General features: G+C 36.7%; 1 protein-coding gene across 11 annotated transcripts in view; it reads right to left on the reverse strand.

Moving 5' to 3' along the window:
• Nucleotides 1-14,521, reverse strand: part of RBFOX1 (RNA binding fox-1 homolog 1) — a 1,305,306-nt gene that overhangs the window by 73,628 nt on the left and 1,217,157 nt on the right. For all 11 annotated transcript variants that reach the window (XM_059826338.1, XM_059826340.1, XM_059826339.1 and 8 more), the window contains one exon: nucleotides 11,773-11,826. In XM_059826338.1, coding sequence (XP_059682321.1) covers nucleotides 11,773-11,826 — 54 coding nt within the window. The remainder of the gene's footprint in view (nucleotides 1-11,772; nucleotides 11,827-14,521) is intronic.

Raw genomic sequence — 14,521 nt, forward strand, 5'->3', positions numbered from 1 at the left:
CTGTGGGAACCCTAAAACCCACAGCTTCATGTAAAGCTCTTCAGACAGCTCCAAAGATGACAGTGGTGCTGAGTTCTGTATAGGGTACAGCTACCTCCATCATAACAAGAGGATCATCACATAAGCATTTTCAGTGGCAGAAATTAATCAAGTCCATATCTGGGGCTGGTCTACATCGGGTATTAGTGCACAGGTAGCTAAAAGGAGAGTTTATAATATAGGAACTAAGGAAGTTATGACATACAAGGAGATTTAATGAAGATTATATCACTCTAATCCATTGTGCACTTAGCTTCCCAGGTAAAGCAGCTCTTCTTCATACATATTTATTCTACTGTGTTACCAATAAGAGCCTCTTACTGCTTTTGGCAACCAAGTAGCAGTTCATACATTCTATAATCTATTTACCACAAAAACCCCAAACTAACCCACAGGAAAAAGTGAAGAAAAGCTAACAATATTTGTGTCCCATTTTGCCTATATTATTATAAAATGTTTTTGTATTAGTCTAAAAGCAACATTATTTATTAAATTCAGTAATTATTATTTCATTTTCCCTTTCTCCCAGTACAGCTGGATGTTACATAGCCCAATCTTCTCTCAGTCATTCTGATCCCTGTTTTTCTTTGTACCTTTTACAACAACTGTTATTCCTATACACTTAATTCCTCTTCCATATACAATGCATGAAGAAAACTATAAGGCTACATCTCTCCTGAACATACCAAGAGATTTGCTAGTGTATCAAAGATCCTCACAAACAATCCATGTCTGCTCTTGATTTGCTGTTCTAAAAGTGTAATTTAATATTGGCCTTTCCAGGCAGAAGTAGCATTATCTTTGTTCTGGTCTGAAATATTGTGCTATGACAAGTTATTGCAAAATGTGTCACAGAAATGGATCAGAAACACCTAACTAAAAGGCCACTGTTGTACAGTAATAGCATATGTTAACTTCTATTGTCCCATCTGACTAGGGAATTTAAAGAGAGTATCTTGAATACATAATAGTTGTTAAGTGTTCTCTTAGCCCTTCATTATCTACAGTCACATTACATGGCCTTAGTATGCTTTTAAATATGCTGTTAATTCCAAAAAACGTGCTTCTTGAGGGCCTTCAGTTACCTGGACTCTTCCTATAAATGGAATAATACTCCTTCAGATTTTAACACAATCATTCATGTATGGTAGTGTTGACACATTGAATTGTTTCATCCATTATTAACAAGGAATAAAGTAGCATCAGCTACATGGTAGGGAGGAGAATTTGGAGTAGTTGATGTCGAAATGTGAGTTCCATAAGTCCAAGTCAGTAGCTATATTACCTTCTGACAGCAAACCTGAAATACATTCAATTACTGAATAACCTGTATATACTTTCTACTGGTAATGAGAATCTGTGCTCTATATGTTCACTTATGTAGTAAGTCCCTGACGCACACAGGTTATTAAAAACGGGGCGGGGAAGAAAGACTAGGGTGGTGGAGGTATGTGTCTCTAAATTTCTTTATTCAAAAATTCTATTTAAGATGCCAATTTTCCTTCCATCACTTTTCTAAGCACAGTGCATGTTTCTTTATTATCACCTCTCTTAGAGTGTCACCAAAACACTCAGTGAACTTAGGCAATGACTCAGGGAACAGCCACGCATGGTACAACAACTATAATTTGTAAGCCATCCTTCCAGCTATTCTTTGCTGGTCATTATCATTCCAGGCTTTTGGGAAACAGACCTCTCTCCCCTGTTACATATATCAGTGTCCAATATACTAAGTCACATTCCGGGGTTGATAGGTGTTTATACCATGTAAGTAACAACCAGATGAGCAACAAAGTCAGCAGGTCTGGTAAGAATTTTGTGTGAGATCCTCCTAATTCCCCTTCTCCCCACCTCCTCCTTCTGTAGTACATATAACTCATCACAAGGTAATCAGGATGTCTCCTTCTCCGGGACCTGACATACCATACACAACTGATCAAACTCCTTACCAGAGTGTACTGTGGTCTCTTAGACTGGGAAAGACCTTGGGGATAGCACAGGAGCTGGGAAGCAGCAAAATCTTTTAAGCTCCCATGCCAACATCCTTTTCCTGCCTCACAACATGACGACTTGCTTTAAAGCTTCACCTGCTTCATCAATGAAAAGTTGAAAGGTATATCCACTGCTGATCCACTACAATTCCCAACGATTGCTTTAGGAGGAATAGCTTGACAATGCAGGATGGCATAATCGCTGGTTTTTAGTGGCAAATTCAGGGTGTGCCATGGTACTGTTGGTATGTGGCAAAGTAATGCCAGCTTAAAAACACACACTGTGTGACTGACTTGTTTCTATTTTCATTAGCACGCCAACCTTACCACAGATATATTTCACAGGAACAATTTATGTAACGTTTCCATTCACAATGCAAAACAGTTACAATAAACTGCCCTTTCCAAATATTATTTTAAAATTATTAATCTTACACAGACATTCCTTGTCTTGTAACCAAAGTGAAACTACTATGTCACACAAACTCAACTGCTGCTTGTACCAAAAGACATAACAAGGCTAGAGAGTTTACCTGTGCTTGTTAGTGAACTTTTATCATTGGCATCCAAGTGTAAATCCTTGTTCACCTAAAAAACCTAAAAGTGGAAATGCACTATGTAATCATGTAAAAAATTGGAGTTGTACTGTCAGTATTGCCCATAACTGTAACTTCCCTACAAAATATGTTTACTATATGATACATACACACAAATTCAGGTGCACATCAATTGATATTCAGTGATATTCGCTGCCATTATCTTACAATGGGAGATGTGTCCCACTGAAGTTGTTCAGGACCTTTGAAAATCAAATCTTTATTCCTAATCTTTCTAGGTCCTCCTAGCAGACTAAAAGGTATGTAAATGATGGTTACTTTTGGTTCATTGGAACTTGATCTCGGTTCATTTGTAACTTTGAGAAACAAACATGAGAGAAATTCTGAAGTATAAACATAAACTCTGAGCTGGTATTCTACTATTCTTGAAATAGGATACTTGAGAATATAAAAAATACATTTATATTCTGCTGATAACTAAATGGGTCACATTCATACATCTGCCTGATGAATAAAGACTGCAATATGAATAGAATCACAACATAAATGAAACTGGAGCCTTTCTGCTCAAACACGAACACTACAGTTTCACCATGGCCCTGGAGGGATTACAAGTAGATGTGCTTATACTTTATCCTCTCATATCGTGTCAAGACGCTATTTTCTGTGTAAATTACCTATTTCAGTAAATCGATAAGACAGAGATGCAAATCTAATGCAATTAGATGCAGAGATGCAAATTACTAATCCCTCAGTTCTATTTGCTTACCCCAATGGATGTTGGTTTTAACTTACAAATAAAATTCTATTCTGAATGATGAGCTGAGACCATAAAAGAGCAAAAATTGAATCATCATGCATAATCCTGGCTTTAGTTAGTCTATTTCTTCCCTAGCCCATTCAGAGTCCAGAATTTCAGGAGCATGCAAAAACATTACAAAAATGGTAATGCAATGTTTCCAAACTTCCCAGAACACTCACTTTTCCTAGAAGCAGTTCTCTGCTTAGCGCCCCCCCCCAAACAACTTTCACAAAGACAATCTGACAGTGCCAAACTGACAGATAGTGCGTACCATTGTAAAGCACAGCTTCATCCCAGCTACCTCCGCAAATGAGTAAACAAATGAAAACTCAGTATTTTGAAATTTACTCTCAATAAGTATTATGAAATACAATTACAATGCAAGTGTATTGGGGATTCTGTCATCCAATGCCCAAAATGGGAAAAAAATGCAGAAGACGAAACAGGAAACATTAGCTGTATGTTTGGAATACAATTCAACATAATCTTCAACTGCTTTAGCATTAATTTACAGATGTAATCAAGGTTTAACAGAAAGCAGAGTTGTTTTCCATTCCACTTAACTGTATTAACTTAACATTTCACATATTACTTTATTACTTTACATTTCAAAACAGTTTGTCTGCCTGACTGTCCATCCTAACGCATGGATCTTCCTAACTTTGTTATTCTTCTAATCAGAGGAATTTATTCCTCTGCATAACTGCTATTAACTTATCTAGCATTGCAAATATCCCACCCAGTCCTGAACAAATAAGTGTTTTAGTGATGACCTTGTAGTTTGTCTTAAATTTTCCTCCGGGAGATTGTTAAGCCAGTGCTTTTCACTAATATCATAGCTGGTGTTTGAATTACAGTCTCAGTTTTATTCTATCAGAGAACCGCCGTGCATATTGTAGCCTAGACCTCAGGTCCAGACAGTGCACACCCAGGCTGACCTCTATTGTCAAGTAATTGGCGAGGCAGTAGCAGCAGCAGCTATAAAACAGCTGGTTTTATATCTGGCCTCTAAACCTACATCATAGGCAGTCCGGAGAGTTTACTCTGGACCAGGTTTAGTCTCGTCCCCTGAAGCAGACAACCCCACCACGCATGGTTCAAAGCTGTCCAAAAGCCAATCTGCGTGACATACGACAGTCAGGGTGCATATGGAGCCTCCAGTAAAGCTCCCAGTGCAGTTTCTTGCAAGCGGAATTTATTTCACATGTACGAAACCTGCTCTGCAAACCCCAAGCCAGCATGTGGCAAGTGGGGATAGTTTTCAGATTTACTTAAAAACCATGCTAATGCCACAAACTAATGTATTAACAAGAGGAGGCCAGGGAGGCAGTTGTGGAAAAAAATGTCTCAGTATAATGTTTATAATTAGACAGTTTTAGGCTGCCACCATATTTATTTAATTTATCTTTGGTCCGTCACTAATCAGGAAGCCATAGAACACATTTTCACTAACCACCAGAATGACATTTAAATGAGACAAGTCCAAGCATTATTTTTCCTCAAAAGATTCTCTTCATGAGTAAAGCACAGCACTTAACTTCCTTTTTAGCCCTTTAAAAATTGATCAATTATATCCACAATAAAAAACATTCAAACAAACATACAAGAGGTTAGAAGCTATGTAATTAACAAAGGAAGGACAGTACAGCTCCTGCTTGATTGGAACGCTTTCTTTTATTGTATTAAAGCAGCCCCAACACAGATCTAGCATAATCATTGTGGAATGCAGTGGTGATCATACTCTAACCTTTGTCTACATACAGTAACTGCTGATACGACATCTAGAAAAATCTTCAGCAGCAGAGATCTGACCTATCACTGGAGAATGGGATAAGGCTGCTGATACCGCACCATAGTGAGGATGAAGCACTAACACTTAACAACTCCAAACCCACTGACTCCAAGTAGTGAGACAGGGTCAGTGTGGTTTTGCTGTGTAGTCACCTAACAAAGACTAGTTCAAGTGGGATATCTCAGCAGTATTAACTCAGGCTGACTCGCAGAAAAGTCAAGACCTACATCTCAGCAAGACCATAGCAGCAAGCGAACCTCGTTTTGAAAGAACTCCAACTTTCAGAAAATGTGTAGTTTCTTTTTTTCCAGATTCTAGTTGTGCACAAATTCATCATAATCCAGTATCAAATGATTCCTCTATACCAGACTGGGGTCAAAATTCCCAAACTTTTACACTGAAGAAGTAGGAACTCCCTTCTTAACCATTCTCTATCTTCTGGTATAAAGCTCTATTTACAGTTCAAGATTTACCATTAAATCATCACGTGTACGGAATTTCTTTTAGAGATCACATAGGAACAGTATCAAAGCCTAAGTGTATACCGTGTTATTAAATATACTTCCAAACAGAAGAAACATCTTTAAAAGGGTAATACAGGCAGTATCTATGATTTTCTCTTTAAAATGTGCAGACTTTGATACAATGATAAATATAGGTCGATTAACCTTGCCCCAGATTTAAATGTATAACCAATTAACTAAATTAATCTTTCAAAAAATAACAGTCATTGGCATTATTCTTTGGATAATCCTTGTTTAGTTTCCATGATGGTATACATTTTAATGAAAAACTCATTATAATGTAGCATAAGGCATAATGATTTCTGGAAGATTTTTTTGAGTAAATAGCTAGTACAGATGCTGAATTCCATTTTTCTACTGGCTTTATTATATTCATAAATTATATTCATAAACCAGTATTTCCACTATAACGGCTTGTAACAGCTCCACAGAAGTTTTAGAAATGCATTAGCTGTCATCAGTGGTGTTAATCTAACTAGGATGTCATAATTTGTATGATGGTACTTTAACATTATGATTTTTGAAACAATAGTTACAGCTTTGTTTTATGCTTTGTAAAAGAGCATCTATATATAACAGATGGAATATTAAACAATATTTAATTTTTCTGTAGTTAGAAATTTACTTAAACTGTTTAGCTAACAATGTTGAGAATAAGTTTATTTAGGGAAATCTGCTTAGTCAATGGCTAAGTTCCAAAATAAGTGCATGTAATCAAATTGTAAAATGAGTTAATCTATATAGTGACAGACGGCAAATTTTCACCGAAATGATGCTTTACAGATATGGTACAGTGAACTTTTACCCTAGGATTAGAGTTGCTGTGCAAGCATATAATTCAGCTTCACCAACTCCGAACACCTTCACTGAGAAGTGTTTCTAGGGTATTTGCTGAGCTTATGCAAGAGTCATTTAAATTCAAAGAGAAACACTAGAAACATGACATGAATCCCAGGTGCTCTTACACTCCAGAAACAGATGCTTTAAGACATGAACAAAGAGAATTAGTGTTAGCAAACATACAGGAATCCGCTCTTCCCCTGGATTCCTCTTATTTAACTGCATGTTTATATATACAGTACTATGGTATTTCTTCACTTCTTAATTATATATAGGATTATATTTCAAAGTTTTAAACAAACTTACGAAAGCAAGTTTGTTACAAAATCTGCTTCTTGGAGGATACTGCTGGCTTCCAAATCCACAGCATGTTAAAAAGCCCCAGGCATCCAAAACTTCCCTGTCTTCTGAGGACATATAAAATAGTCAAAAGCAAAAGTTCTTCCCCTTTCTTTCATTTTGACTGATGGGGAAAATTTTCCAAGCCACCTTGGAATGACAACTACTAACTGCCCAAGAAACTGGGTGCCTACAATAGTCCTCACTGGGTTAAGGCTATTTATGAAGTGAATACAACTACTCAGCTATGTAGGATGACTCTTGGAACTAGCTTCTGAAAAACTTCTAGCACTTCATGACTATTCAGGAAAAATAATACGTAATTAGTTGCTTAAGTAAAAGGAGAGTGGGATCTCTATTACTTGTCATTGAGCTGTGCTCCATGACTTGTTCTAATGGTTCTTCTTCACTAGTCTTAAGTCCGTCCTTTCTCTACTGCCAACTTAAATTTTGAAATTTTTGAAATATTGTTTGTTGGTTATAACCAGACAAGAATATTTTCTCATGCGGCTCACTGAATTCAACTGTTCTCTGAAAGAAGATTCACTAGATTTCCAGGTAGTTTCTGTAACATCTTTTCCCCCACCTTGCATACTGGAACTGTCAAAAAGAAGCCCCTCCAACAGGTATGTGTCCTAAAATATATTTTCTGCCACTTAAAAGGACAAAGTCTTTTAAAATGGCCTTACTGTGCCTCAAGCTATCTTCTTTAAAGGACTGATCTGTTGTAGTAATATGGGTGCAACAATAGTCTACATTCCATTAAGGAGAGTGCAAGAAATTGCTCAAAAATTCATCCATTCCAAAAACCAAAAAAGAAAAAAAAGAAAGATCTGCAATAACTGAAAGGAACAACATGGAACGTCACTTTCAGACTGTGTGAGGCTAAAAGGAAGGCTAGGTATTACAGATAAAATATACACTACATAAAAATAAATAAGCAGGTAAAAATGGTATTATAACCACGGAAACAAAGACTGTGACAACTTACTTAGTAAGAAAGTACCAAAGTACTCCTAGTGAAGAAACCAAACTGCAAATGTGTATTTTGCCAGCCACAGGTGAGTGTATGGGGGAAGATAACAGACTCTAGCTCAACATAGCAATATTATGGGTCACTACAGGATGCATGTAAAATTGGATCGATATACAAATAAATGAAAAATTTGTCCCAGTTTACATGAAGACTTTGTGAGATGAATCACACTGCGCTTGTTACAAATTCCCTCAGTAGGACCTGCCTAGACTCTGATAAATAGTTTACTGGAAAAGATAAGCTGAAATGGAAACGGTAACTTCTTTAAGCATTTCTTTCTCATAAGGAGGAAAAGCACCTTAAATAGTATCCTTTTATTTACTAGAAGGAGACTACATGGACATAAGTCAATTTTTAAAAAATTACCTATCAATTATGATATATGGAAAAGTGGAATTCCATGAAATGCTGAAAATTATAAATGAAAAAAATCACCATCCTTTTGTTTTCTATGAAATGCCATTTTAGGACTTCCCAATGGCCCTGTGGGAAGGGCAGGAGGTGTGCCAGTTAGCCAGTTCACCAGCGCGTCCGCAGTCGGCAGCTGTTAGGGAGGCTTGCTAGGCCTTGGAATTACAACAGCAGTCTTCAAACCACACTTCACAAACGTGTCACTGGAAATCCATATTAATGCTATCATGGGACCTAAAGAGCCGTATTTCTGGAGCGTTCCAATTTACTACAGCGTGAGCATTTCAAAGTCAGAAAAACAGTCTTTAGAAGGGCTACTCAGGAAGAAAAAGCTATACTGTTTTGTAAATATATAGTATTTTCCAGTCCCCAAGTAATACTTTACTTACATAGTGTCTGTTGTGCATCTGCTCTGTATCTTAGAGTCTCCATTTTTAGCTATCACGCGTTTCCTCAATAAAGGTTTTCTTTTACAGAGTGTACATTTAGAAAAAAAGCAGAGCTATAACAATCATGTCACTGGTCCTACTGTTTACCATTATCTTCAAGGTTTTAGGGTTGATTTACATTGCGTTCCTCCCTATTTGACTTTAATTGTCTGCTTCGAGTTGTCAGGACATAACTATATCTTAGATTTGCATTGCATTAGGGGATCTTTTCCTTTCTCTATTGATCTTGTCTTATGGAGTAATTTAACTCAATTCTAATTTTCTTTTGCATGCGGGGTGCTCTCTATCCAAGGAAGTGAGTTATGTGTATTCAAGTGGTGCATCTTATGAATCTTGTTAAGCTTTACCGCCTTACAGCCCGCACTGATGGAATATTTAATCACAGAAATGAGTTGGCAGATATGATGTACAATATGGTTAAGCCTTGCGGCGTGTGTCTTCACCAGCAATTGAGAAACGGGTGAATTTGCCATTCATCAGTGCCATCCTGACAGCTTTGTATAACCTTCTGGTTTTTTTACTTATTTATGAAGATTAAAGGTACTTTAAATCAACAGTTTCTCTGCAAATGTATCATCTTCATTTCAGAAGTGGCCAAATTTTTCATCATTTATTAGGAGCTAAAGGAACTTCTTGCACTGACTATGAAAGAGTTGGTACAATTTTAACATGACAGTGTTGGAGACAATAATTAAACCAAATAACTAGAGCCTTGCCTGTCTCAAAAAAATCACATTTCTAATTTTACAGTCTTCAAAAGTGCAATTGCTTCTTATCCAAGTAAGGTGGCAGAGGGGAACCCAAAAGGAAAGATATGTTGCAGTATTTTTTTACAGCATGCAGGATCTGCATTGCTCGGTTTCACTTTTTAACGACTTCAAGAGATCTGCACAGAGCTCTTTTGTTTTGGTTTTTTAAACTAAATTGCTTAAAAGAAAGTTTAAATGTCTGAGAAAAAAATTTCTTTTAGTCATACAGAAAATATGCATTTGAGATGCATTTTTTTAAAAAAAACCAACCCAAAACTGCCTGCATGTATAAACAGAAAATAAATCTGAAATACATGAAGTATCTTGATAGAACTTTCTGCATAGGTGTGGTGGAGTGCATGTCATAATTCATAAAATTAAATTAATGCTCTTCTAATGGTAATTACAGATTCTCATTAAGAAGGGCAAACACCTCCCTTGTGTTGGCAATAAAAATGCACTTGGGACTTTAGGAGGTTATAAAAAAAAAATCAATAACCTGCCATTTTATAATTAAAAGACAAAATAAATGTTAGGGAAAAGTCCAGTAAATTAGGAAAATTACCTTCAGGAGAGATTGAAAATATTGATTTTAATTTACAAACTATGTGAACTCTTCATGCCCTACTTCATAAGACAATTATAAGTCAGATTGTTAATTCTGCATACGTATTAGAAAATTGATTACTGTACTATGGGAATATTATTATATTTGTCATTAACACAAAGTCATTTATATAAAATGACTAATAACTCTGACTTTCTAATTTATGCAGGTTCAGGGTTGGTTCACTAACTACTCAAACGAGATCAATGTTAAATTCCTGTTTTCAATGTAGGCATACATCAAGGAAGGAAATAAATTCTGCCTACACTAAATATTGCAATTCCATGAATGCCAAGTTAGTATTTTTATTATACTGTGCCACTTTTACCCTAATTGGAACATTTTTATCTATCTTAGTAGATGGCACTGGATGTATTACAGGCAGCTTTTTAAAAATAAGTATCTGTTTGTAACAGTAGTCCTATTTAACAATTTTTATCTCTGGAAGTCCCTTGAAGTAATGAAAGTTTTTCAGCTTTGTCTAGTGGAGGCTTGAATATCTCCATGAATGGAGACGCCCCAGCTTCTGTGGGCAGCCTCTTCCCGTGCTTAACCATCACCTGTGAAAAATGCTTTCCTAGTATCTCTTCTTTACTTGCTGTAAAGAATGTATTCTACAATTACCTCTTTATTCTCAATTACCTAAGTGTGTGACAATAGGTAAATATTTTTGGTTTTTAAAACATGATTAGGTCTTTGTATCCAGTATAGACACACCCAGACAACTGTAAGACAGATCCAAATGGAAAACTGAAAACTTCCCAGAGTTTCCCATGAAAGTCATGGAAGACTCTCATATGATTTTGGAACCTAAAAAAGGCAGGCAACTTTATTACCTATTAGAAACATTTACAGTGATCATTTCTGTCTTAGATGTAAATCACTAGCTTTCAACAAATGGCTTTTTTTGGACTTGCTAGTGACTATGTTTATGGGCAGGATTCAAACTCCTCTGAAGTCAACTGGGTTTTGGAGTACAACCATGTTTTTTTTCAATAAAGCTAAAACACATTTAGAAACTTGCTAGCCACAACTGACTTCCAGCAGAAAAAGACTGTATCTCATTAACTCCAGGCTGTAACCAGGATCAGAATTCAGTCTCAGTAAAGACTCAGGTGATAATATAGATTTAAAATAGAAAAAAATTAATAAACTGAATAACTAAATATAAAATGTAAAGAAAAATGTTCAAGAAAAAAATTACAAACACAGATACTCTGTACCTATGTGTCTCTATGTACATGTATGTACACAAATTATGTATTTATAGATAGATTTTTTTGGTTGTTATTGCTCACTAGGCTTAAATAGTTCCTGGAGGAAAGTCACTGTACTGAAATATAAAATAAAATAAAATATAAAGAAAACAAAATATCATGTAAGACTGGGATATTGCAGTACATTTCATGTTACACTATCTACTTTCCAATAAAAAGGTATTCGTATATCTTCTATATAAACTTTAATATGCCGAGGTAACTTAAAATCTTACATCACAAATCTGTAAATTACTTGTAGATAACATCAATCCAACAAAGAAACCAAACCTCACACCAAACACATATTCTATACTTTTGCATATTTTAAAGAATACTAAAATAAAATATGTCATGGACAACTATAGCATAATCCTTACCTGCATAGAATTCTGGACTATAAACTGCACCAACAACTGGATTTAATTTCCAGCCTGCAGCAAACACAAAAACATAACAGAGTCAATATTGCAATTAGTGATAATAGTAATAACAATGATTTTTTAATTTTATTTTTGTATAGAGTTATACAGATAAAATGTCTTCAGAAAAGGTCATTTAATGAAAGCTTTATAGGCATCTTAGATTACTGATCTTTAATACCAGACTCTGAAGTATGGAAATAAATAATGAAACACGGCATTCTCTGGACATGTAGTACTGGAGTAAATTATCAGGTGAATTACCTTGGCTGCAATGCACATTTGCCATGGACTTGTTCCCTTAAGTCATGGAATTAAGTCAGAACTAGTTCAGGTATCCCTATATCATGTAGTACCAGAGCAGATCAGTTCTTTTTCATTGCTTTAACTCTCTGGTTATAAGCCAGAGAGGCCAAAACAGTCCATTTGCTGGACATAAATGTTTCTGATAAGCACGTGTTAGTGTAGGTACAAGGCGATCAAATAATCTGAGCATTCTGATTCTGCTCTGGGAAAAATGAAAGTGTAGACTCTGTATGGAAATGTCTGTTGTGACGTGAAAGAGATTTGCGCACTGTGGGATCCCAGTCAAATGCCAGAGCCTTTTTTTTTGCATTTGAATTTGTACATCAGACTGTCGGCACTGAAACAGGACAATTACCGGCATGTACCAAAAGCGACTGTACCGCCTGCATTTACAGCTGATAAACGCTGTTAGCATATTGCCATAAAGTAGCTGGCATGTAAGAAAATGCTGCAGTCACATTCTGCAAAGCTCTTAAGCAGTACAAATGCAGCCACTGCCTTTGTCTTAAATAATCGCTGTCCTCCCACAGCTGGCATAAAGCCAAAGCACAGGACCAGCAGATATTCTCTATCGTGTGTTCTGGCCAAACTCCAAGTAATTGCTGTTGGGTCCTTACAGCCGATGCGGCACTTCCAGGTAAGCCCGGAGCGCACAGGCTTGCTGCAGAAGCAGGGCCTGGGTTCAAAGCACAGGTGATGCTGAAGACAGCGCTGCTGAAGGAACGGAAGCGGAAGGGGTAAGAGAACAGCAGGGGAAAACACTGGCAAACTCGTTGGTGTTCTCAGCTGTGGTAAAGCGCCAGTTACTGTGTTTTGCTCAGCCACAAGTAGATCCACTCCCAGTTAACTCCAAACTCCAGAGAACATCTCCCCACCCACACTTCTTTTTTTTTAAGTGTTTGAACAATTAGTTGAACTACTGGGACTGAAAAATTAGGGCTTTTCCAAAAGCACACTTGAATCAGAGGAGTGGGAAGCACCATTTGTAAATGGGAATAAAGAAAAAAAACCTGAGCAAAAGCACCTTGTAAACTCAAGAACTATGGTACTTTAAATAGATCTTATAACTATGCTACTGGAAACAAAATACAATCGAGACAGGGACAACAAGGCTTTTCAAAATCGGCAGAGCCAAGATTAGGAGAATTTAAATGCAAACTGTCTTGAGGCTTGTTTCTGCCTCGGCCATATCATTCAATGCAAAAGCATAGTAGAAGATCACAAAACCATAGTGCGTTATAAGCCTGAGAAAGCGTAATACAAAATCTCAATAACACCACAAAAGAAAACTGTTCCTACCCTTTAATAAAATCTCTATCTGCTGGACAGTAACTATTTACCACTAACTAACTGTTCAGTAACAGAGGTGAGGGGTGGTTTTGAAACACGACTCATTAATAAGTTCAACCAGAGTAAAGAGCAGCATTGCATGCAGTTGCTCTACAGAAGTAATTGCAATTGCTTTACATACCTAGAAGACAATTATGGAAGCTGAAAAATGGCCAACCAAGAAGGGTTAAAATTACTTTCCTCCTGAAAAATATCACAGGATTTTTACCTGACCCTTCAATTTTACATACTACAGGACTATATGCAGGAATGTCGAGGTATAACAAATACGCTTGGACAATTTTTGTGTGATAGAAGATCATCCAAATTGTGAGACTTTCAGTAAAAAAACCTAACTTTTTATAGCTTGGGGAATATTTAGTATTTAAAATTCAGTACTTCCTCAAAAGACCACTGATCAACACCATCCAAAAATTAAAGATTGGACTGAATTTCAGATCTGTCAGCTTTTGCTGTCAAAGAAGCTAACAGACACCTCTCAGCTTCTAAGTTCCCCTAAGAGCACCACAATTTGTCTGAGAGAAAGAAAAAATCTTGGAAGATGCAGATTGCTCTTCACACCTGACAGCCACTCTCATCTTTCAGTTCCTTACCTCTCTCACAGTGATGGCTGTCTCATCTAACTTTTTGAAGCTTATACAGGAAATACTTCATTCATCATGAAAATAACAGTAATTAAACTTAACTTTATCTTGTCAGCTAGCACTGTGCTGGCCCATGGCTGTGTGGGTTAATCAAGTGTGATAGGAGTTGATGTATTCAAGTGAGCATCTGCCAAGGAACCCTACTTCAGCACCTGGAGGAGGCAAATTCTCTGCAGTGGGTGTAATTTTGTGCATTTCTCTTACTGTCACAATATTATAACAACACAGTAAGTCGAAACTATAAAAGCTCAAAACTTAAAAACCAAACAAGGAAACAAACCACCCCCTGCCTGCCCCAAAACCCCACCCTGTACAGTCATTGAAAGAAATACAGGTTAAGGGAAGGAAATAATGATACTGCACAGCGTAACACGCTTTGGTAGAAAGTGGGGCACAGCAACACAAAG

This window comes from Gavia stellata, chromosome 18 (genome assembly GCF_030936135.1).
Source record: "Gavia stellata isolate bGavSte3 chromosome 18, bGavSte3.hap2, whole genome shotgun sequence".
NCBI lineage: Eukaryota > Metazoa > Chordata > Aves > Gaviiformes > Gaviidae > Gavia > Gavia stellata.